This window comes from Periophthalmus magnuspinnatus, chromosome 21 (genome assembly GCF_009829125.3).
Source record: "Periophthalmus magnuspinnatus isolate fPerMag1 chromosome 21, fPerMag1.2.pri, whole genome shotgun sequence".
Lineage (NCBI taxonomy): Eukaryota > Metazoa > Chordata > Actinopteri > Gobiiformes > Gobiidae > Periophthalmus > Periophthalmus magnuspinnatus.
The window spans coordinates 28,724,599-28,749,735 of NC_047146.1; the positions used below are offsets into that span (position 1 = coordinate 28,724,599).

General features: G+C 45.0%; 1 protein-coding gene and 1 long non-coding RNA gene across 2 annotated transcripts in view; one reads left to right on the forward strand and one right to left on the reverse strand.

Moving 5' to 3' along the window:
- The window catches only part of LOC129457312 (uncharacterized), a 348,575-nt gene that overhangs the window by 65,149 nt on the left and 258,289 nt on the right, over positions 1–25,137 (forward strand). The gene's annotated exons all lie outside the window — the stretch shown is intronic.
- The window catches only part of ift88 (intraflagellar transport 88 homolog), a 70,936-nt gene that overhangs the window by 28,119 nt on the left and 17,680 nt on the right, over positions 1–25,137 (reverse strand). The window contains exons 4-13 of the mRNA XM_033987597.2: positions 24,583–24,648; positions 23,489–23,552; positions 20,827–20,896; positions 20,333–20,423; positions 20,123–20,227; positions 19,723–19,825; positions 10,216–10,562; positions 9,957–10,027; positions 9,775–9,861; positions 1,929–2,028 (exon numbers count right to left, since the gene is read on the reverse strand). Of these exons, the coding sequence (XP_033843488.1) occupies positions 1,929–2,028; positions 9,775–9,861; positions 9,957–10,027; positions 10,216–10,562; positions 19,723–19,825; positions 20,123–20,227; positions 20,333–20,423; positions 20,827–20,896; positions 23,489–23,552; positions 24,583–24,648 (1,104 nt within the window). The remainder of the gene's footprint in view (positions 1–1,928; positions 2,029–9,774; positions 9,862–9,956; positions 10,028–10,215; positions 10,563–19,722; positions 19,826–20,122; positions 20,228–20,332; positions 20,424–20,826; positions 20,897–23,488; positions 23,553–24,582; positions 24,649–25,137) is intronic.

Here is a 25,137-nt window from a genome sequence, read left to right on the forward strand (position 1 = left end):
AGGCTAACAAGCTATTTGGTAACAAATAATGTAGTAGTTATGTTTTATCAGTCCAAAAGGCACATGTTAAACTCAAAATTCTGCTGAAAGTTTTAATAATGGATTAAAGCGATTTTATGTTACCAGAATACACACTTCAATACATTATGAAGAATTGAGTCTGATCACCGGTAAATCTCCCAATTTTCCGATGGCGCGTGATTGACAGGGTCGCACATAGGACTGAAAAACATGGTGGATTTCTGCAGAATCAATGAGTGAAGCACTAACAACTGTTAAAGAGGAGCTATTTTACTTCTACAGGACATTAACTGCTAACACGTAACATATTTATATCACCATGTTACCTTGTATTGTTTTGAAAATGCTATATTCACCAAAAACAACATATTAACAGGTTTTAAAAGTTTCACTTTTGGGACATTCTAAGTCTCTCCTCCCTTTTCTCCTCACGCTGTTATTTCTGGCTTGGACAAACAGGACAAACAGCAGAGATGAGATCCTGTAGTCCCTGAATCGGACCCCCTCTGGCCCCAGACTGCACCTAGAAATTCTGTCCATGAATACAATGAACAAAACCAGTGACTAAGGCAGCCCTGGCAGACTCCAAAATGCACTGGAAACAGGTCTGACTTGCTGCCAGCAATGTGAACACAGCTTCTGCTCTGGTCATACAGGACCGGACAGCGCTTAGCAATGGGCCCAGGGCCCCAGACCCTATACTCCAACCCCCGAAACAGGTTGGATGTTAAATGCCTTCTCCAGATCCACAAAGCACATGTGGATTGGTTGGGCAAACTCCCATGAACCTTCGAGCACCTGATGGACAGTATACAGCTGGTCCAGTGTTCCACAACTGGGATGAAAACTACACTGCTCCTTCTGGGAAATTTACTCTGAGGTAAATTTTAAGCTATGAGTTCTTAGCATGCGTATTCATGACACTGACCATACATATACCAAATAAATGCTAATCTTGTTTGAAGTTTCTGGCCAAGACTAAATTGTTTGTCTTTGGCTGGTACAGGAAACAATGCAATGCAATGAAAGTACAATCTTAAGTGATTGAAACAAAAGCAGGCTGACATACCTCAACCTTAGGCATGCAGGGTGGTAGGAAGTGAGACAAAAGCAAAACAAAGATGTGTGTAAGTAGAAGCTAGGGTTGTCAAAAGTATCGAAAATCTGATACTAATGGATAATAAAACTAGCATTGACGCTATATACTCTTTTGAGCATACTAAAAAGTCACATTCACAGAACAGAAATCTTTTCCATTTTATTGTCTGAAGAAATAGTGTTTTTTATCATCTCCATGATGTCGGAATTGGAATTGCGTATCGAGTCTAATCCTTAGTATTGAGTTTGGAATTTTAGCATTGTGACAACACTAGTAAGGGCTGGTCAGTACAGCAGCTATAGGGGAATCTACAAAAAAGGTTCAGTAATTTGAGTCATCCTCTCAGATCATTTACCAAGGACTGAACCAACAGTACAAGGGGCTACAGTGGCTCAGTGGTTAGAGTGTTGGTCCCCCAACCCGAAGGTCGGAGGATCGAGCTCGGACCAAGTTCTGTCATTGTGTCCTTAGGAAAGACACTTCACCCACATTGCCTAGTATGAAAGTGGTGTGTGCTCGAATGATAGGTGGTGGTCGGAGGGACCGATGGCGCAGATTGGCAGCCTTGCTTCCGTCAGTCTGCCCCAGGGCAGTTGTGGCTACAATAGTACCTTACCATCACCAAGTGTGGAAATGAATGAATAATTACTATAGTGTAGCACTTTGAGAGGCTTTGACAAGCCTGTAAAGCGCATTACAAGTGTAAGCCATTATTATTATTATTAGTACAGGCATGTGCTGTTGGTTACAAATACAGAAGTGAGTATGAACAAAGGGGTGATTTCGATTTGGGATGGACAGGGCTGACCTTATTGAAGTCCTTCTGGCGGAGATAGGTGATGGCCTTGTTTATCTCCAGGTCATTGGCCAATTCCACATATTGAGAGTTCTTCACCATCTCCACACACCTGAAAAGGTACGTACGTACACACACACACACACACACACACACACACACACGCACATAGATTTTGTGAGTGACACTCCGATTTAGTCCTTGTTTTAGTTTTGTTGTCAGTTAGTTCTTGTTTTTGTTTTTTTTCTGGTTTAAGACTGGTGTTTAGTGGTTCAGTGTTTCCCATTAATAGAAGAGACTACAGTGCCCCCCATAGTCTAAAAACAACATGGAGTATACATTGACGTCACAAAATTTCACTTAGTTGAAGTTTTATAATATCAGAAATGCACTTTAAGGACACAAAATAATGTCTGAATGTGTGGCTAGTAATCAGATACATTTAATCAAGTGCATTTACTTTCATAACTTTTTAATAATATTGTACTAGATTGAATAGTTTCTGAACACTATAAGTTTTGCTCCTACTTGAGTCCCATTCCTTCTTGAGTAATATATTTAACAGTATTCTTACCTGAGTAAAAGTTTTAGTTACCGTATTTTCCGGACTATAAGTCGCACTGTTTTTCTTGGTTTGTCCAGGGGTGCAACTTATACTCAGATGCGACTTATATGTGAAATTATTCACATAGAATTTCACATCTTTGTTATTGTCACACTGACAATTGCGTAAAGGCACTCTAGGCTTGTGTACCAATATGGCAGTCACGCAGAAGCGGTGCTTCATCTACTTCCGAAGCTGCGCTTCATCTATACACATGGACAAAATTGTTGGTTTGCATCAGTTAATGAAAGAAAAACACACAATGGTCACAGAAATAACTTGAATAACTTGAAATAAACTCATGAAACAAGCCTCGACATCAACACGGGATGACCACACCTGCAGGTTTAGAAAATAAAACTGCACCAACACGGAAAATCTGCTTTTATTTCCTCTGAAAACTTTTGTCGTCTTTTTACATTGACCAAGTTGGATTCATTGATGTCAAGCTTACGTGCAGTGGCTCTATTTCAGGGGTCGGCAACCCGCAGTACCAAAGCCGTATGCGCCTCTTTCAGCCTTATACTGCGGCTCTGTGTGGCTTGGGAAAATAAATTTTAAGTATTTAATTGAAGTGTATTTTATTTGTGTGAGCTCTTTTTTGTTGTAGTTTAAATTGGAAGATTATTGTGATCTTAAAATAAAATTATATTTTCTTATTTTTCGTTGCCCAAAATAAGCGTCACACTCGCGGAACAATGTTCAAAACAAACTCCACTCATGTCTCACGTCTCACAGACACTGACACAGCTCACAGTCCTGTGTAAAGAGCCCTGATTTTCAGACGCTGTGCGCACAGGGGTCAGGAGCAACTTTCGCCCGTCCCTAATGACACACTAATAAGCTCATCCGTAGATGTATCATGAAAATCCTGCTGGAAATCGCCACAGAAATCTATTTGATGTAGTGATAAGTTTATTATCTGCTCTTGTCTCCGCGATGACGTTTCACGTATAACACATCAGACACGACGCACAAAAGTAGAGCCACAAGCGAGTGAAAATGAGCCAAAACAAAAGTCTTTGGAGAGCTTTTTAACAAAGGGGAAAAGGCCAACTGAGGAGCCAGAAGAGGAGACTACGACCTCCAAGAAAAAGAAAGCTAAATTTAACAGACACTACCAGGAGTCCGCTTAAAATATGGGTTTGTCGCTACAGATGAATCTCATATTATGCGGGAAAAGCAAATGAGGCAATGATACCTTCAAAACTGCTTTGGCACATGGAGACAGCACTTGGGATTAAAAAAAGATAAAATTTTGAGTTTTTTGAAAGAAACAAACGTGAGCAGGAAGGAAAGAAGAAACAAGTACAGGGCTCCCACTAATGCAGCGGTATGGTGAGTTGTATTTTTTATGCACTTAACTTATTTTTGCCATATTTATCTGCCACACGTACAAGGCTGATCCGTGAAAATAAATCCTACATTGTTCCGGTGCGTGGTGCAAAAAAGGTTGAGGACCCCTGAATTAGTGGACACACCTTGGATTAACATGTCTCTTTGGTCACATTATTTTCAATCTTTTCTAGGGGTACCATCATTTTTGTCCAGGCCTGTTTCATGAGTTTATTGAAGCATGGTTGAAAAGCAGTGTCTGACTTTCATTGGTTAAATTTAGAATTTTTATTTATTATTACTTTTGTCAGATTCATGTTATTTCTGTGACCATTGTGAGTTTTTGTTTCTTTAACGGAAGGGTACCAACAATTTTGTCCACGTGTGTACTTCTGGAGCAGTCGGAGTTGTTCAGAAGCGACACCAAGGATGACGTCCATCCATCCATTTTCTTCCGCTTATCCGGGGCCGGGTCGCGGGGGCAGCAGTCTAAGCAGGGACTCCCAGACTTCCCTCACCCCGGACACGTCCTCCAGCTCCTCCGGTGGGACCCCAAGGCGTTCCCAGGCCAGCCGAGAGACATAGTCCCTCCAGCGTGTCCTGGGTCTTCCCCGGGGCCTCCTCCCGGTGGGACATGCCCAGAACACCTCCCTAGGGAGGCATCCAGGAGGCATCCTGAGCAGATGCCCGAGCCACCTCAGCTGGTTCCTCTCAACGTGTAGGAGCAGCGGCTCTACTCCGAGCTCCTCCCGTGTGACCGAGCTCCTCACCCTATCCCTAAGGGTGCGCCCGGCCACTCTGCGGAGGAAGCCCATTTCAGCCGCTTGTATCCGCGATCTTGTCCTTTCGGTCATTACCCAAAGCTCATGACCATAGGTGAGGGTAGGAACGTAGATTGACCGGTAAATCGAGAGCTTCGCCTTCCGGCTCAGCTCCTTCTTTACCACAACGGACTGATACAGCGACCGCATCACTGCAGACGCTGCACCGATCCGCCTGTCAATCTCACGCTCCATCCTTCCCTCACTCGTGAACAAGACCCCGAGATACTTGAACTCCTCCACTTGGGGCAGAGACTCACCACCCACCCGGAGAGAGCAAACCACCTTTTTCCGGTCGAGAACCATGGCCTCGGATTTGGAGGAGCTGATTCTCATCCCAGCCGCTTCACACTCGGCTGCAAACCGCCCCAGTGCCTGCTGCAGGTCCTGGCTCGAAGAAGCCATCAGGACAACATCATCTGCAAACAGCAGAGATGAAATCCTGTGGTTCCCAAACCAGGCCCCCTCCGGCCCCTGGCTGCGCCTAGAAATTCTGTCCATAAATATAATGAACAGAACCGGTGACAAAGGGCAGCCCTGGCGGAGTCCAACATGCACTGGGAACAGGTCTGACTTACTGCCGGCAATGCGAACACAGCTCCTGCTCCGGTCATACAGGGACCGGACAGCCCTTAGCAAAGAGCCCCGGACCCCATACTCCCAGAGCACCCCCCAAAGGACACCACGAGGGACACGGTCGAATGCCTTCTCCAGATCCACAAAACACATGTGGACTGGTTGGGCATACTCCCATGAGCCCTCGAGGACCCGATGGAGAGTATAGAGCTGGTCCAGTGTTCCACGACCAGGACGAAAACCACACTGCTCCTCCTGAATCCGAGGTTCGACTATCGGTCGGATTCTCCTCTCCAGCACCCTGGAATAGACCTTACCGGGAAGGCTGAGGAGTGTGATTCCCCTGTAATTGGAACACACCCTCCGGTCCCCCTTTTTATACAGAGGGACCACCACCCCGGTCTGCCATTCCACAGGTACTGTCCCCGACCGCCACGCGATGTTGCAGAGACGTGTCAGCCAAGACAGTCCCACAACATCCAGAGACTTGAGGTACTCAGGACGGATCTCATCCACCCCCGGAGCCTTGCCACCGAGGAGCTTGCCAACCACCTCAGTGACTTCAGCCAGGGTGATGGACGAGTCCGCCTCTGGGTCCCCAGTTTCTGCTTCCTCCTCGGAAGACGTGACAGTGGGATTGAGGAGATCCTCAAAGTATTCCTTCCACCGCCCGACAACATCCCCAGTCGAGGTCAGCAGCTCTCCACCCGCACTGTAAACAGTGTTGGTGAAGCACTGCTTTCCCCTCCTGAGGCGTCGGACGGTTTGCCAGAATCTCTTTGAGGCCGTCCGATAGTCCTCCTCCATGGCCTCCCCGAACTCCTCCCAACCCCGAGTTTTTGCCTCTGTGCCCCGAGCCGCGGCACGCTTGGCCTGCCGGTACTCATCAGCTGCCTCAGGAGTCCCACGAGCCAACAAGGCTCGATAGGACTCCTTCTTCAGCTTGACGGCATCCCTTACTTTCGGTGTCCACCACCGGGTTCGGGGATTGCCGCCGCGACAAGCACCACAGACCTTACGACCACAGCTACGAGCAGCCGCATCAACAATAGAGGTGGAGAACATGGCCCACTCGGAGTCCATGTCTCCAACCTCCCCCGGGATCAGGGAGAAGCTCTCCCGGAGGTGGGAGTTGAAGACCCCCCTGACAGAGGGTTCCGCCAGACGTTCCCAGCAGACCCTCACAATACGCTTGGGCCTGCCAGGTCTGTCCGGCTTCCTCCTCCGCCAGCGGATCCAACTCACCACCAGGTGGTGATCAGTTGACAGCTCAGCCCCTCTCTTCACCCGAGTGTCCAAGACACGCGGTCGGAGGTCAGATGACACGACAACAAAGTCGATCATCGACCTCCGACCTAGAGTGTCCTGGTGCCACGTGCACCGATGGACACCCTTGTGCTCGAACATGGTGTTTGTTATGGACAAGCTGTGACTAGCACAGAAGTCCAATAACAAAACACCGCTCGGGTTCAGATCGGGGAGGCCGTTCCTCCCAATCACGCCCCTCCAAGTGTCACTGTCGTTACCCACATGGGCGTTGAAGTCCCCCAGGAGAACAACGGAGTCCCCGGTCGGTGCACTGTCTAGTACCCCTCCCAGGGACTCCAAGAAGGCCGGGTACTCTGCACTGCTGTTTGGCCCGTAGGCCGACACAACAGTGAGAGACCTGTCCCCGACCCGAAGGCGCAGGGACGCGACCCTCTCGTTCACCGGAGTGAACCCCAACACGCAGCGGCTGAGCTGTGGGGCAATGAGCAAGCCCACACCAGCTCGCCGCCGCTCCCCGCGGGCAACGCCAGAGAAATGGAGAGTCCAACCCCTCTCGAGAAGATGGGTTCCAGAGCCCAAGCTGTGCGTGGAGGTGAGGCCGACTATATCTAGCCGGTAACGCTCAACCTCCCGCACAAGCTCAGGCTCCTTCCCCCCCAGCGAGGTGACATTCCATGTCCCCAGAGCTAGTCTCCATGTCCGGAGATCCGGTCGTCGAGGTCCCCGCCTTCGACTGCTACCCGGATCTCTCCGCACCCGCCCCTCATGGCTCCTCCCGCAGGTGGTGGGTCCACGGGAGGCCAAGGATGACGTATTCAATAGATTTAGTGATTTGGAGTGAGTTCAAGAGTAAACTTGTTAGCTTGTTATTTATGCTTTACTTCTGATTAACTGTTAATATATAACGTTAACATACAACTTATGTATTTAGTTTGTTGTCTATGCTTCATGTAGTTGAATAAATATGTGTTATGTAACGGATACATGTTACAGTTCACTTGTTTGACCGATAAGTGAAATATTTACTTTCCCCTTATTTATTTCCCCTCCATTTATAAGACCATAAAGGTGTTCATTTTTCATTTGGAACAATATTGTAAATGTTTAGTTTATCATAAATCTAGTTGGAGGTTGTGAAAACTACAAGAAACAATATAAAGTTTTCGGTTCACCAGTTTGTTTACTAGCAGGCCAAAGTGGTATGTATATTTTCCATGCGTTCATATGTAATTTTGTGTGTATATGTAATATGAGCCAGAGTAAGTCAGACCTGTTCCCGGTGCATGTTGGACTCCGCCAGGGCTGCCCTTTGTCACCGGTTCTGTTCATTATATTTATGGACAGAATTTCTAGGCGCAGCTAGGGGCCGGAGGGGGCCTGGTTTGGGAACCACAGGATTTCATCTCTGCTGTTTGCAGATGATGTTGTCCTGATGGCTTCTTCGAGCCAGGACCTGCAGCAGGCACTGGGGCGGTTTGCAGCCGAGTGTGAAGCGGCTGGGATGAGAATCAGCTCCTCCAAATCCGGGGCCATGGTTCTCGACCGGAAAAAGGTGGTTTGCTCTATCCGGGTGGGTGGTGAGTCTCTGCCCCAAGTGGAGGAGTTCAAGTATCTCGGGGTCTTGTTCACGAGTGAGGGAAGGATGGAGCGGGAGATTGACAGGCGGATCGGTGCAGCGTCTGCAGTGATGCGGTCGCTGTATCGGTCCGTTGTGGTTTATCGGTCAATCTACGTTCCTACCCTCACCTATGGTCATGAGCTCTGGGTAATGACCGAAAGGACAAGATCGCGGATACAAGCGGCTGAAATGGGCTTCCTCCGCAGAGTGGCCGGGCGCACCCTTAGGGATAGGGTGAGGAGCTCCGTCACACGGGAGGAGCTCGGAGTAGAGCCGCTGCTCCTACACGTTGAGAGGAACCAGCTGAGGTGGCTCGGGCATCTGCTCAGGATGCCTCCTGGATGCCTCCCTAGGGAGGTGTTCTGGGCATGTCCCACCGGGAGGAGGCCCCGGGGAAGATCCAGGACACGCTGGAGGGACTATGTCTCTCGGCTGGCCTGGGAACGCCTTGGGGTCCCACCGGAGGAGCTGGAGGACGTGTCCGGGGTGAGGGAAGTCTGGGAGTCCCTGCTTAGACTGCTGCCCCCGCGACCCGGCCCCGGAAAAGTGGAAGAAAATGGATGGATGGATGGATGGAGCCAGAGCTTGTTATATTTTATGTGTGTGCTAGCTCTACGGTGTGACTGTGATGAAGACGTAAAACCATAGTAGACATCAGTGAAAAGAACTCTGGTGTTTCTAGATAATCCGGCATATGATACGTTAGCATAGAATATCTGATGAACTGTTAATATCTTATGCTAACATAACAGACACGTATTCAGTTTCCTGTCCATGCTTCATGTAGCTGAATAAATATAAATGTGTTAAGTTAATGTGCTGTACTGCTATTCAGCTTGTTGTTTTCATAATTTGCCTTTAAAAGATAAAATGTCTGTTCTTGGTCTCAGATTTTCAAAAATGTCCCCAAAAAAATGGGACTTTGGGTATTTGTTTTTTTCTTCATTATTACACTTTTTTTCGCTGGCGCGACTTAAACTCTGGAGGACCTATAGTCTGTAATGTACTCATCCCAGTGTAAGTCTACAAGTGACAATAGCTTTATGTTAACAATTGACAATATGAACTGATTTGAACATTTGTGTTATGATGAAGTTTTTTTAATTTTTGGTCTAGCATTTTGAAATACACAACTGTGTGCATTATTTAAGGTTCTGTCCTTCCAAGTACATTATCTTCAAATTATAAATTAGATGCCATGTTCAGACAGTTACTCATGTTTATTTATTTATTTATTTAACCTTTATTTTACCAGGCAAAACATTGAGAACAAATTCTTATTTACAATGATGGCCTGGGCATGCCAGAGCAGCCAAGGGAAGGGGAAGGGGAGTTAACACAATTTAATGAGTCTTACTTGAGAAGTTTGTCAAAAAAAATGCAATAAAAAAATCTATTGTGAATGATATGGAAGCTTGCTCTTCAAAACCAGGAGCAAAGCCACTATAATCTAAGTCTAATATAAAGTGTCTTTTAATGCATTTTGAATCATAAACAATACTGAACCTTTTGAAATCTTTTTCATCTACCGGCTAACCTTTAGCAGTACATAAATAGTTTCAAATAATCAGGCTCTGAATTATGAACCAAACATGTTTAAGAATGATGTAGAGCATGTTCAGAGCAGTAACTCACCAGTCAAAGCCCACAGCGAAGGATGACTCAATGGCTGGAGCAATGAGTTTGGCTGCTGTCATAATGTACTTTTCAGCCTGAGTTTTTCTACAGAAACAGAGTGTACAGAGTGTAACAAATGTGAATAAATAGCCTTATGGGAGTTCAGACACAGGACGGCTATAAGTTCACCGGGAACCTACAGATTCCTCTCCATCTGATGAAGCCGGTCATTCTTGATAGCCTCGATGACCATGTTGGATGTGGAGTCATCCTGAAACACAAGCAGATAAAGCTGTAAGCAGGTGTTTGACATTTAATTTCTATAAGCAGACCACAGAGTCAAAAGTAAAGATCAACTTTTACAGAAATTATTGAAATAGTTGAAGTTATCACTGATATGTCCATCCATTGGGCCTAGGGTCGAACTTTAATGGGAATTAGTACTCTGACAGTACTCACACTGTGTGAGATGTACTTGTCCTCATCATCGATGTTGAGAGGGACAGAGATGAGCTTCTGAAAGGCAGTCTTCATGCGGTCTTGGTCTCCCAGGGCAAAGTAGCACAGTAGCAGGTTGTAGCCAGCCTTGATGTTGGGGCACTCGCTCATGATGTGCTCGTAGGAGGTGATTGCGTCCGAGTACTGTCCCATGAGCACAAAGACCAGGCCAATGTTCTGCTGGATTTTAATGCGCACCTCCTTGTGGGCATTGGAGATCTGGTCCAGAGCCATGCGGTAGAATTTGATGGCTTTGGGATAGTTCTTCTGCTTCATGTAAATGTTAGCCATATTGACCTTTAGTCGGCCTTTTGAACAGATGAAACATTTGTGCACAATATCACTTATACATTGCAATATACATTTAGTGTGATGAAGGACATGATTCATTTCTGCAAGGTGTTTCATTGACAGACTGAGTAGCCAATCAGATGCTACTATTTATTTATTTGCAGAGCACCACGCAGACTACATGGGTGAAAGGCTGTGTGTAATATTTTTTTCTTTTAAAGCACACATGCACAAACAGTTAAATCTATTTTAATAAAGAAAACCTGAATCTTCTCATCTATAAGCCACGCAATTAGCCATTTGTTATGTAAGGTAACTATAGAAAAGTCAAAGTATTTCAACTCTGCAGCCACAAAGCAGCAGGGATGTAACTGACAGTAATGATAGAGAAAATTGCTTTTTCTCATTTCTAAAATATCTTCTTTTGTGAGGTGAATACAAAGAGCAAATGGTCCTGTGAGACTTGATGTGCTTAGAGCATAAGAGGAGGTGAGTACTGGTTTGCGCTTTGTTTGTGCTGCTTTAGTTTTTGAGGTATCAAACTGGGGTCACCCAGCCTCAATCTTTGCACTTCATTTGTGCTGTCAAAAGTTTTGTTTGTGCCATTAGGGTTCTTAGTATAACATTAGCAATTTTATTTTTGGCTGATGACATCATCCAGCTCCCCAAAATGTTAACTAGCTCTTAAAAATGACAATAATATGAATTGTTTGTCTTAGCATATTTCTAAAAATATTAATAATTATTTTTACAGCAATTATATGATGTAATTTCCAGCCAGCTGACGGAAGCAGGTTTGGCATAACTACACAAAACTACACAAAACTACAGACGAGGAAAGTATTCTCAAGCGGTGGGAACGTATGTGCCAGTCTTTAATTACTTGCTTTTGATTTATACATTATATCATAACAATTTGTTTTTGCATTAGAGACTGTCAAAAATGTTCTGTCTTGCAGATGGAGCATCACATTTAGCAGTACTGCAAATGTTCACTAAAAATTATTTTGAAGAGTGGCTCTCTTGCTATAGAAGCTGTCAAATCTCCAACAATTTCAAGCATAAAATGCTCTGGCCTGCAATTATGTGTTTGTTATATATTTTAACAGTTTCAAGCAGATGAAACATGACTCTTGTTGTGGAGAGACAATCAAGGACAAGAACAGCATTGAAAAAATGTAGGCATAAGGATCTTACGATTACAAAGGCCTTTCACTTTAAGTTTAGTTTGAGAACAGTGTATATTAATGAACATTTGGCACAAGTGTAGTGTAAATATGCTGGATACACACATTTTATCAGGCTCGAGCCAAGAACAATGTCCCCACAAGGGGACTAATTAAAACCATTTTACCGGAGCACTGAAAATCACTCTAGTGCTCTGGTAACACAGTTGCTCTAGTTATCTGATTAACTGTTAATACGTTAATACTTGCGTTACCATACCAGACATGTATTCTATACTTCCGTGTGGTTGTCTATGCTTCCCTGTAGTTGAATAAATGTGTTATATAACAGTTTATTATACATGTTACAGTTCACTTGTTTGACCACTAGATGGCACTGGTGTTTGTAATACCTATAAGAAAATGTATTTGACTCGTTTTCTTTTATACATATTTAATTTCCCCTTATTTATTTCTCCTTCATTTATAAGACCATAAAGGTGATATTTTTTCATTTGGAGCAATACTGTAAATGTTTAGTTTATCATAAGTCTAGTTTAAGGTCACAAAAACTACTTCCTGTTGTCCAGTTCAGCCTTTTACTATTTAAGAAACAATTAAAAAGTAAAATATAAAGTTTTCGCTTCACTGGTTTGTTTACTAGCAGGACAAAGTGGCATGTACATTTTCCATGCTTTCATATACAGTTTTTTGTGTATATGTAATATGAGCCAGAGCTTATGTTATAGTAAGTAAGAACATAGTAAACATCAGTGAAAAGAACTCTTGTGTCTCTCATGTTTGTGGATAAGCCGGCATGTGTTACATTAGCGTAACTGCTAATATCTTACGTTAACACAGCAGACACATATTCAGTTCGTTGTCTATGTGTTACATTAGCATGCTACAGCTATTCAGCCTGTTGTTCCCTATTTTATTGTTATTATTATAACTTGCCTTTAAAGATAAAATGTCTGTCCTTGGTCTCAAATTTTGTAAAATACATTTCCCCCCAAAATGCGACTTATATTCCAGTGCGACAGATATGTTTTTTTCTTCATTATTATGCTTTTTTCCACTGGTGCAACTTATACTCCGGAGAGACAGTCCATAAAATACGGAGGTAAACAAATCTGAACATGCCAGTGACTAGTATCAAAAATTATAACTCAATGAGCTCTAATTTTGAGCAAACATCTTGAAAAAAAAAAGACTGCTCAGTAGTGCCATCTCAAAAATTCATTTACATGTGGCCAATGGGGGCCAATGGGGAATCTCATACTGCTTGTCAGGACAAATTATATTATGGCCCCACCGTGAACCATACAAAAAGTCAGCCATATTAGATCAAACCTGGGAATGACAAAAGAGCACACTGCTTACTTAGGACAACTCCACACACAGTTTTCATCACAAACACTTCAAATTTGGCCAAAAGACACTACACCGACTACAACAGTTTGTAATTGATAGATTATTGAATTAGATTATCAATTACATTTTCTACTTTGGGTGTAGTCATGACTGAATGCAATGATATGTAAATAAAGGCTCTCTAAGAAAATGGCTCTCTAGTCCCCCTTTAAAATTTTACTTTAAAAGATTCAATTAATTTTTTACACCCTGCATTTTCATTCAATAAGGTGAAAAAATAATCAAAATGAGCTAGACCCATGTGCTATTAGAGACTAGTTCTTAAATTTGATGAATTGCAAAATGTGGCTGTAGCCAACCTGCAAAGAAAAACAGTGTTACCATGGCAACATAAATCTGTCTGATGTGTTCTGACAATTATACTTAGTTGTAAACCAGTGGTTCCCAAACTGTAGTGTCATAAGAGGTACATAAGGAAATATTTGGTGAAAAAAAAACTGACAAGTGGGCCCCAATCTTCCACATGACACACAGCAGGTAGTGGCCATATTGCTTTATGTCCATGTGTATGCTTATATTGTTTGTCTGTTTTTACTCTGGACCATGAGTCTGCATCTATCTATGTCATGTGTTGTAACCGCGGCACACTGTGTTCTAAACAAGTGGTGTGCAGTATGAAAATGAGGCCCTGAGCACGAGGTGCTACTACTCTAGGCCTCACAATGAAATGATTAGCTTACATATAATTAATCTAATCTATCTAGTCATCTTACGAATAAAAAGTCAGGCAGGCTTTTGGCTGCTGCTTACTGGCCCCTAATGATGCTGGCCCCTAAACTGCCAGTAGGGTTTAGGGTGGAGTCATAATATAAATTTTTACTTGTTCTGACCATAAAAGCTGCATTCATGTGACTTTATCTCATTGTGCTCCATCACAAATAAGGCCCCTGTGATTTTTTTTCAGAATTCCATGTCAAATTGATTGTTGTTGGGGTTTTTTTCAATAAAATTGCAATTTGTTGAAAATTCACCATGACCACACACAAAGTTATAAAATGTAATTCATAATCTTTAACTACACATGTTTTTAGTGTGTTTTGGCCTAATGTTAAGTGTTTGCGATGTAAACGCTGAGAGGAGATGTCCTAAATGCGAAGGCGTGTGCTTTTGTCATTCTCCGGTTTGATCCAATATGGGCGACTTCTAGTACGGTTTAGGGCAGGACCATAACATTATGTCCAGACATGTTCTGTTTTTGATCCGAGTTTCTGATTTTTACATAGATTTTTTTTCAGGTCGGGCTCCCATTGGTCCTACTCTTCCGAGTAATTTTTCATTATTTTTTCCTGGGTCTTCAGTCACAGTTGGAGCTCATTGAGTTCTAAATTTTAATTCCAGTTAATGCCATGTCGGGTCATGTTTACTACTTGATTTTTGCCATTTTTAGGGTTCCGGACCGGACCGCCACCTTAACGTGGTGGAGGGGTTTGAGCACCCGAATGATCCTGGAAGCTATGTTGTCGGGGGCTTCATGCCCCTGGTAGGGTCACCCATGGCAAACAGGTCCTGGGAGACGGGTCTGACTAAGAGCGGTTCAGAAGCCCCCCATGAGGAGAAAAAGAACAAGGCCAGTTACGTCGCCCGGACTGGCGTTACCGGGGCCCCACCCTGGAGCCAGGCCTGGGGTGGGTGCTCGGCAGCGAGCACTTGGTGGCCGGACCTTTCTCCACGGGGCCCGGTCGGGCCCAGCCTGAAGGAACGACGTGGGGCCGTCCTCCCGTGGACCCACCACCTGCGGGAGGAGCCATGCGGGGCGGGTGCAGAGAGATCCGGGCGGCAGTCGAAGGCGGGGACCTCGACGACCGGATCTCCGGACATGGAGACTAGCTCTGGGGACGTGGAATGTCACCTCGCTGGGGGGGAAGGAGCCTGAGCTTGTGCGGGAGGTTGAGCGTTACCGGCTAGATATAGTCGGCCTCACCTCCATGCACAGCTTGGGCTCTGGAACCCAACTTCTTGAGAGGGGTTGGACTCTCCATTTCTCTGGCGTTGCCCGCAGGGAGCGGCGGCGAGCTGGTGTGGACTTGCTCATTGCCCCACAGCTCAGCCGTTGTGTGTTGGGGTTCACTCCGGTGAACGAGAGGGTCGCGTCCCTGCGCCTTCGGGTCGGGGACAGGTCTCTCACTGTTGTGTCGGCCTACGGGCCAAACAGCAGTGCAGAGTACCCGGCCTTCTTGGAGTCCCTGGGAGGGGTACTAGACAGTGCACCAACCGGGGACTCCGTTGTTCTCCTGGGGGACTTCAACGCCCATGTGGGTAACGACAGTGACACTTGGAGGGGCGTCATTGGGAGAAACGGCCTCCCCGATCTGAACCCGAGCGGTGTTTTGTTATTGGACTTCTGTGCTAGTCACAGCTTGTCCATAACAAACACCATGTTCGAGCACAAGGGTGTCCATCGGTGCACGTGGCATCAGGACACTCTAGGTCGGAGGTCGATGATCGACTTTGTTGTCGTGTCATCTGACCTCCGACCGCGTGTCTTGGACACTCGGGTGAAGAGAGGGGCTGAGCTGTCAACTGATCACCACCTGGTGGTGAGTTGGATCCGCTGGCGGAGGAGGAAGCCGGACAGACCTGGCAGGCCCAAGCGCATTGTGAGGGTCTGCTGGAAACGTCTGGCGGAGCCCTCTGTCAGGGGGGTCTTTAACTCCCACCTCCGGGAGAGCTTCTCCCTGATCCCGGGGGAGGTTGGAGACATGGACTCCGAGTGGGCCATGTTCTCCACCTCTATTGTCGATGCGGCTGCTCGTAGCTGTGGTCGTAAGGTCTGTGGTGCTTGTCGCGGCGGCAATCCCCGAACCCGGTGGTGGACACCGGAAGTAAGGGATGCTGTCAAGCTGAAGAAGGAGTCCTATCGAGCCTTGTTGGCTCGTGGGACTCCTGAGGCAGCTGATGAGTACCGGCGGGCCAAGCGTGCCGCGGCTCGGGCAGTCACAGAGGCAAAAACGCGGGGTTGGGAGGAGTTCGGGGAGGCCATGGAGGAGGACTATCGGACGGCCTCAAAGAGATTCTGGCAAACCGTCCGACGCCTCAGGAGGGGGAAGCAGTGCTTCACCAACAATGTTTACAGTGCGGGTGGAGAGCTGCTGACCTCGACTGGGGATGTTGTCGGGCGGTGGAAGGTATACTTTGAGGATCTCCTCAATCCCACTGTCACGTCTTCCGAGGAGGAAGCAGAAACTGGGGACCCGGAGGCGGACTCGTCCATCACCCTGGCTGAAGTCAATGAGGTGGTTGGCAAGCTCCTCGGTGGCAAGGCTCCGGGGGTGGACGAGATCCGTCCTGAGTACCTGAAGTCTCTGGAAGTTGTGGGGCTGTCTTGGCTGACACGTCTCTGCAAAATCGCGTGGCGGTCGGGGACGGTACCTGTGGAATGGCAGACCGGGGTGGTGGTCCCTCTGTATAAGAAGGGGGACCGGAGGGTGTGTTCCAATTACAGGGGAATCACACTCCTCAGCCTTTCCGGTAAGGTCTATTCCAGGGTACTGGAGAGGAGAATCTGACCGATAGTCGAACCTCGGATTCAGGAGGAGCAGTGTGGTTTTCGTCCTGGTCGTGGAACACTGGACCAGCTCTGTACTCTCCATCGGGTCCTCGAGGGTTCATGGGAGTATGCCCAACCAGTCCACATGTGTTTTGTGGATCTGGAGAAGGCATTCGACCGTGTCCCTCGTGGTGTCCTTTGGGGGGTGCTCTGGGAGTATGGGGTCCGGGGCTCTTTGCTAAGGGCTGTCCGGTCCCTGTATGACCGGAGCAGGAGCTGTGTTCGCATTGCCGGCAGTAAGTCAGACCTGTTCCCGGTGCATGTTGGACTCCGTCAGGGCTGCCCTTTGTCACCGGTTCTGTTCATTATATTTATGGACAGAATTTCTAGGCGCAGCCAGGGGCCGGAGGGGGCCTGGTTTGGGAACTACAGGATTTCATCTCTGCTGTTTGCAGATGATGTTGTCCTGATGGCTTCATCGAGCCAGGACCTGCAGCAGGCACTGGGGCGGTTTGCAGCCGAGTGTGAAGCAGCTGGGATGAGAATCAGCTCCTCCAAATCCGAGGCCATGGTTCTCGACCGGAAAAAGGTGGTTTGCTCTCTCCGGGTGGGTGGTGAGTCTCTGCCCCAAGTGGAGGAGTTCAAGTATCTCGGGGTCTTGTTCACGAGTGAGGGAAGGATGGAGCGGGAGATTGACAGGCGGATCGGTGCAGCGTCTGCAGTGATGCGGTCGCTGTATCGGTCCGTTGTAGTAAAGAAGGGCAATCTACGTTCCTACCCTCACCTATGGTCATGAGCTCTGGGTAATGACCGAAAGGACAAGATCGTGGATACAAGCGGCTGAAATGGGCTTCCTCCGCAGAGTGGCCGGGCGTACCCTTAGGGATAGGGTGAGGAGCTCGGTCACACGGGAGGAGCTCGGAGTAGAGCCGCTGCTCCTACATGTTGAGAGGAACCAGCTGAGGTGGCTCGGGCATCTGCTCAGGATGCCTCCTGGACGCCTCCCTAGGGAGGTGTTCTGGGCATGTCCCACCGGGAGGAGGCCCCGGGGAAGACCCAGGACACGCTGGAGGGACTATGTCTCTCGGCTGGCCTGGGAACGCCTTGGGGTCCCACCGGAGGAGCTGGAGGACGTGTCCGGGGTGAGGGAAGTCTGGGAGTCCCTGCTTAGACTGCTGCCCCCGCGACCCGGCCCCGGATAAGCGGAAGAAAATGGATGGATGGATGGACGGACAAGGTTTTAATTAGTTCCTCGAGGAAACTTTGTTCCAGGCTCGGGCCTAATTATTCCTTTCCGCCAACTAAATAGAGACAAAGAAAACATGCTCTAAAACTAAATTAAACTTCTATCGTCAAAAATGGCTCTCCAGTGCCCCCTGCAAAGTTACAATGGGCGTAAACATTTATCTCCAAAATGACACTGAAAATATTGAATGACATGTCAAGCAAAGGTTGATATGCAGCTCTTCCACTGTCCATTCTGCGGTCGCAGGGTTACGAGGGCCCTATATCACTGCTTGCAGTTTTAATTATCATTAGTATCGTTAGCACACACTGGTAATCTCAAGTACAATGTTTCTATTATTACTGGAACCAAACAGGATAAGAAGTGACTTCTGATTTGCCATTTGTATTACAAATAAATGGTTTAAATTGATCATATATAGCAGCTGACTCAGTCAAAAACATTACATCTAATGAAATAGAATAGAATGAATGCCTAATAACACTGGTTCAATACATTTCCGCAGGTGTACCTGTCTCACTCACATTATCAAAGATTCCTCTCTGTCAGTTCTTGGAGCCTTTACACCCCTTAATGTAATTCATGTTTAAAAACTAGGAAACATAACCACCTTAATTACTTACTGTAAAAATGATCTGCCAGTGAGACTGCATGAAACAGAACTCACTGTGCACAAGCACAAGTCATTTATTCCCATGCTCAAGAACTCCTGTGTGTAGAGATGTTTAGCTTGAACCCACAGCTTGAAACCGGCTCCAATCTTTTGAAGCAGAAGTGTTTTAGTGAGCAAGTGTTTTAAAGCACTTTTTCAGATCACATGACCACCGCAAATGAAGCCTTTTGTGGTTCAGCCAATGTTTTCTATCATATTCAGTTCCGGCGGACAGCCAACAGACAACACTATTCTCTATTATAGTTAATGTTTCAAAACAATGTTTCAGTTTGAGGAAGAATGAAGGCATGTCTGTATCTGCTTTTGAGATGTAGTGCAAGGGCACTGTTGGTTACATGTCCAAATTACTACATGCTTGTCAGGTAATAACCACCAAAAATATAAAATATAAATCAAAAGCAAATATTTATGGATGGATATACTTTCCCACCACTTGAGATCGTTTTCCATCTGTAGTTTTGTGGAGTTTTGCTAAACCCGCTACCATCAGCTGGCCAGAAATGTCATCATGTAATTTTCGCAAAAATAAGTTAATATTTTAAAAAATATGATAGCACAAACAAAAATAGTCACAGGACAAAGCAGGGCAAACAAAATACCATTAATAAGCGGCATTTAACATTTTGAGGGGCTGGATGACGCCATTGGTCAAAAATAAAATTGCTAATATCATAAGCAAGGAGAGGTGCAGAAGTTTCATTGACAGTTACAGGAAGTGTTTGATTGCTGTGATTGCCTCAAAAGGTTGTGCAACAAAATATTAAGTTAAGGGTACCATCATTTTTTTGAGGCCTGTTTCATGAGTTTATTTTTATTTTTTTACTTAATTCTGTTAACTTAATTCTTAACGTCTGATTTTCATTGGTTAAATTTCATAAAATTTGTATTTATTATTACTTTTGTCAGATTCAAGTTATTTCTGTGATCTTTGTGAGTTTTTCTTTCATTAACCGAAGGGCATCAACAATTTTGTCCACGTGTGTATAATAGCTTACACTTTATACAGCACAAACAAAGCAGAAATGATTGACATAAATTTAGTGTAGGAGTGTGTTTGATGAGCAGCCAACTTCACAGAGGTATGGTTAGAGCCCTACACTGCAGGAGGTGAGTGGTTAGAGCCCCACAAAGCAAATGGTAAGTGGGCACGGTTAGAGTGACTGTGGCTCACCTGCGTTGCTGAACATTTTGTTCTTGATGAGGACCTGGTAGGAGTTGAGGGCCTCCAGGTACATCTCATTGTTGGCATACTGATTGGCCAGGTTAAGTAGCACCTGAAAGAACACCGAACAAGGTTATATGTATGCCCCTCTGACACAGGGTCATGTGCACACTTCACTGACACACAGGCTCACGCGCATGCTCCTCTTCCTGGCACACACACACACACACAGGTTTATGTGCACACTCCTCTTCCTGGCTCACTCACACACTGCTTCACATTAGCCAACCTCTACCTGGCTCACACACACAGGGTCATGTGCACGTTCCTCTCTCTGGCTCACATACGCACACACTTCTCTACCTGGCTCACAGATACAGAATGTTTGGAGCTGCCTGAGCTTACTTACAGAGTAGGTCAGGTCTAGATTGACATGGTCCACATTCCCCGCCTGCTCCCTCTGCCTAACCAGTGCACGCTCCTTCCTGCCAGCTTCTTTCGCCTTTTCAAGAGCCTTAAGCATAAAACACGTTTGTTAAAATAGATTAAAAGCTGTAGAAACACTGTAAGAACCAAATCAAGTGAAAGTGAGACTTTGGAAGTCCAGAGGAGAATGTACCAGTTGTGAGGAGCCTATGCCGTGGGCCATGCAGCTCTCCTCGATCAGCTCATTCACTCTCTTCTCAAGCACCTTGATTTTCTCCTCAGGCCTAAGACACACAACAACTCAAGCACACACAGCTATCACTACGCTACTTTAATGGCACTTATTTGTACTTTTGCAACAAAAATAAATAATTTGTTCTCATAATAAATTGCTCATATCAGCCTTATGATTAACAGTATAATTAATGTATGATTTAGATTTGATTTAAGAAAACATGAGCAAAGTTTAGATGATGTCTGTGCCTCACGTAGAAGAGCCCAGGACTCAAAGCAGTGCTCGGAACATGAAATCACGACTCTGCTCAAGCGGACCATGACAGTGGATAAGAGGTTGTGGCTCACTCATTGAAACTTATTTTTCTAAGCTATAATAACTAGGCTACAGTTCAGATGAGGTGCTCTTGATGCTAGCTAGCCCTGTGGCATATACTACTGCAGTACACTTACAGGTCTTCATTCTTGGCCTCCAGGGGAGGAGCTGGACCTCTGGACTGACCAAGTGGATCAAAGGTGCTGCCTGAAACCAGATACATATGATTTTATTGTCCCAGAGGGAAATTTGTCAGGCCACTAATTTCACATAGAACACAAATAATACTTTGCAGCTGATGTTATCAACATTTTTTGGAGGGGTGAAGCTAAATGGAGGTCCTGCTCTGTCACAGGCTACTGAAAATGCATTGTTTATATCCATTTCATATTTGTTCTTGAGTTTTCAGACAATCTAAAAACTTTTTTTTGACTGTTTGCAGTGACATCACACTGGGGGGAGCTGCCAAAGTATCAATAGACAATAGACAAAGGTAGGTCAGTGAATCAGTGTTTGTGGAAGGTGCTGAAGCAGGCCCTTCTCCTGCTGCCTGAGTGCAGGAGCTGAAAAGGTTATGGAGAGGATACTAGACTACAATCTGTGATGATTGTGTTGTTTGGGCTGCTGCTCTGTGGTGTGATGTTTGGAGTGGGGCAGTGGATTCTGTTGGATGTCGTGTGATTATGAGATGTTTGTTTTGACTGGAGACTTTTGGGGCTCAATAAAGTATTTACCTATCCATCTAGTTCAGGGGTGGGAAAATCTTTTGACATTATATGTACAGTGAGGCAAATACGTATTTGAACACCCTGTGATTTTGCAAGTTCTCCCACTTAGAAATCATGGAGGGGTGCCTGAAATGTTCTTCTTAGGTGCATGTCCACTGTGAGAGACATAATCTAAAAAAAAATCTGGAAAACATATTCTATGATTTTTTTTAATTATTTATTTGTATGTAACTGCTGTAAATAAGTATTTGAACACCTGTCTGTCAGCTAGAATTTTGACCCTCAAAGACCTGTTAGTCCACTTTTAAAAAGTCCACCTCCACTCCACTTATAATCCTAATTTAGAAGCACCTGTTTGAGGTCGTTCGATCACGGTTTAAAATCATGCATGGTGTTGTGGAAAAATTACAGTTGTAGATGAAAAGTAATCCATTTACGAAGCTTGGTGAGTTTTGCAATACAGGAAAAAAGGTTTATTGTTTGTTACAGCAGATATAGACAGGACAGGGCCCAGGCCTGCCCTGGCCACAGACTGGTAGCCTCTCGGCCTCTCCCCCAGTTCCCCTCTCCCTCTAAGTCCAAGTCTCAAGAACCAATCACACCTGAGCATCTGAGCTCTGACTATTTTATACCAGAATGACAATGCTACATACATTTCAAAGCAGAGTGACTTTTGTTTCACACCCATATGATAATGAACTTTTACACTTGGACAGGTAGAACAACAGCGAGTTTCCTGTGGGGTGGAGACAGAGCTTCAGACATGTTAATGTCTGGTCTGGGTCTGGCAGACTGACACAGATCAAATGCTTTTTAAATACACAACATGACTATACTTAAATTTCTATCACAATGGCACAGAAGGTTCCCCTCTTAAACCAGCACATGTCCAGGCCCGTCTTAAGTTTGCCAATGACCATTTGGATGATCCAGAGGAGTCATGGGAGAAAGTCATGTGGTCAGATGAGACCAAAATAGAATTTTTTGGTCTCCACTCGCCGTGTTTGGAGGAGGAAGAATGATGAGTACCATCCAAAGAACACCATCCCTACTGGGAAGCATGGGGGTGGTAGCATCATGCTTTGGGGGTGTTTTTCTGCACATGGGATAGGACGACTGCACTGTATTAAGGAGAGGATGACCGGGGCCATGTATTGCGAGATTTTGGGGAACAACTTCCTTCCCTCAGTTAGAGCATTGAAGATGGGTCGTGGCTGGGTCTTCCAACATGACAATGACCCGAAGCACACAGCCAGGATAACCAAGGAGTGGCTCCGTAGGAAGCATATCAAGGTTCTGGAGTGGGCTAGCCAGTCTCCAGACCTAAACCCAATAGAAAATCTTCAGAGGGAGCTCAAACTCCGTGTTTCTCTGCGACAGCCCAGAACCCTGAATGATCTAGAGAAGATCTGTGTGGAGGAGTGGGCCAAAATCCCTCCTGCAGTGTGTGCAAACCTGGTGAAAAGTACAGGAAACGTTTGACCTCTAATTGCAAACAAAGGCTACTGTGCCAAATATTAACATTGTTTTTCTCAGGTGTTCAAATACTTATTTGCAGCAGTAACATACAAATAAATTATTTTAAAAATTATACAATGTGATTTCCTGATTTTTTTTAGATTATGTCTCTCACAGTGGACATGCACGTAAGATGAAAATTTCAGACCACTCCATGATTTCTAAGTGGGAGAACTTGAAAAATCTCAGGGTGTTCAAATATATTATTTGCCTCACTATATATTACATTAAAGATTTGGCCTGTAACATGTAGCAAAGCATGAATATGCCAGGCTCATTGTACAAATTGTTTTCCAAATTCATTAATTAAATTAATAATTTATTCAACTACAGTTAAAAAACACAGCAGAAAAACTTTGAACAAGCTTTACCCTTACCTATTTTAATATAATTTGGTCATGTTTGGCGGGCCGAATTAATAAGCCCAAAGTGCCCTGTGTGGCCCCCAGGCTGTAGTTTGCCCATGTCTGATCTAGTCTTTTGTTAAATGCCTGACACAGAAAAGCAGTAATCCACTGTGTTAGCAGTGACAAAGTTTGAGTGGGTATCTCACCTTTGGTCAGGGTTGAGGTGAAGCCGGCTGCCCGGATGGCTGTCATGGGTCGTGCACTTCCATCCTGCACAAGAGCCAGTCCCACCAGTACATGACAAATGTTAAGAGACATCATGTCACTTTTCTGGTGCAGCGGCCAAAACTTTCTATTCTCCATGCAAATTTTAGTGTTTTGCCTAGGATGTTCAACAGAATGGCACAAAACAAATCTCCATGGAGACAGGTAAGAAAATGACACCACCAAACCATTCATTTGTCAACAATAAAATGTGTGGATACAAAATAGGATTGTGGTTGCCATGATCGTGGCAACCACTTTTTCTTTTTCTTTTTGACTTTTTACATTTTTATCTTATTCTTAACTTAATATTTTGAGATTTTGACCAACTAAGATATGCAACATGCAGTTCAAAGGACAGAAGTTAAGGACTATTGGATTGTGACTTGCAGTTAGTTTTTCCGATGCCGCATGGAGCGAAGTTAGCTCTGAAATGCTACAGACTTTTACATCCATCCAAAAGGCCTTCTACACCAAATATGGAGAAAGACGTTAGAGAGGAAACATTCGGAATGTTCCGTTTCATCGCCGACCAAAACAATAGAGCAGAGTGAGAGTAAGGCTTTCCCATTGTGTGTCCACAGTTCACATCACTCTCCATGGATGCCACTGTAATGTTGGAAAACACAGAGGAACACTTTTGTCCTGAGGGCTGTTACCCCTCAAACTTCCCTGACACTGGATCTGATGACCCTATCTCTTGAGCTGCACCAAGACGTTTGAGACGTAAAATATTATTGTATTTTACTTCTCAATGTGCTTAAATTGCCCCTTGGGGAGAAACAGTCATATTGATTGATTGATACATTTGAAACCATCCTAAGGAACATTCCAGGCAAAGCAACATCTACATGAGGCAAACAGAAAACTGACAAAGTGCAGCTGTGATTCATTACAATGGAATTACAATAGGTACATTGTACTTGATATTCTGCTATTTTACTGCGCTTTAAATCAAAACAAGTACATTAATCTGCAGCAAGCCAAATCAAACTATAACCTCTTCTCAAACACAGGGCAGGAGCTTCTTACTCACCTGCACTGCTCCAGTCACTGGCCGGCCCAGCGAGGAAGCTAGCGAGGAAGCCAGCGGGCCCCGAGCCTCCAAACACAACAGGAAGCTTACGTTAGTTTAGTCCTGGTTCACCTCATACAAGAGTTATGCATCAATGTTATTTTAGAGATATGCTCTATTTTTGTCAGATAGTAGGGGTTGTAAAAAAATATATTTAAAAAATCAGATACAACTAGAATCGAAATTAGATCGTATTTTTAGCAGTCTCTCAACTGTACATGCACACAGCACTTCCGTTGCTGTCATCTGCTTTAAATCCAATCACAGCGAAGAGCTACAAAATTGACATATACACTGTGTTCCAAATTATGCGAATGCTATTTTTCTCTGATTTTGCTATATTATCAATATAAATAACAGTCATCATAATTTTCAAGTTATCGCCCTTTATAGTACTATTTGAATGTTACAACTCTCCAAATGATAACAGTATTTTTTCCAAGTTATTATGCATAGCAGAGTTTTAAACCATGTTATTGTTGTAAAGAACAGAAAATGGTAATTTGTTTATTTTTC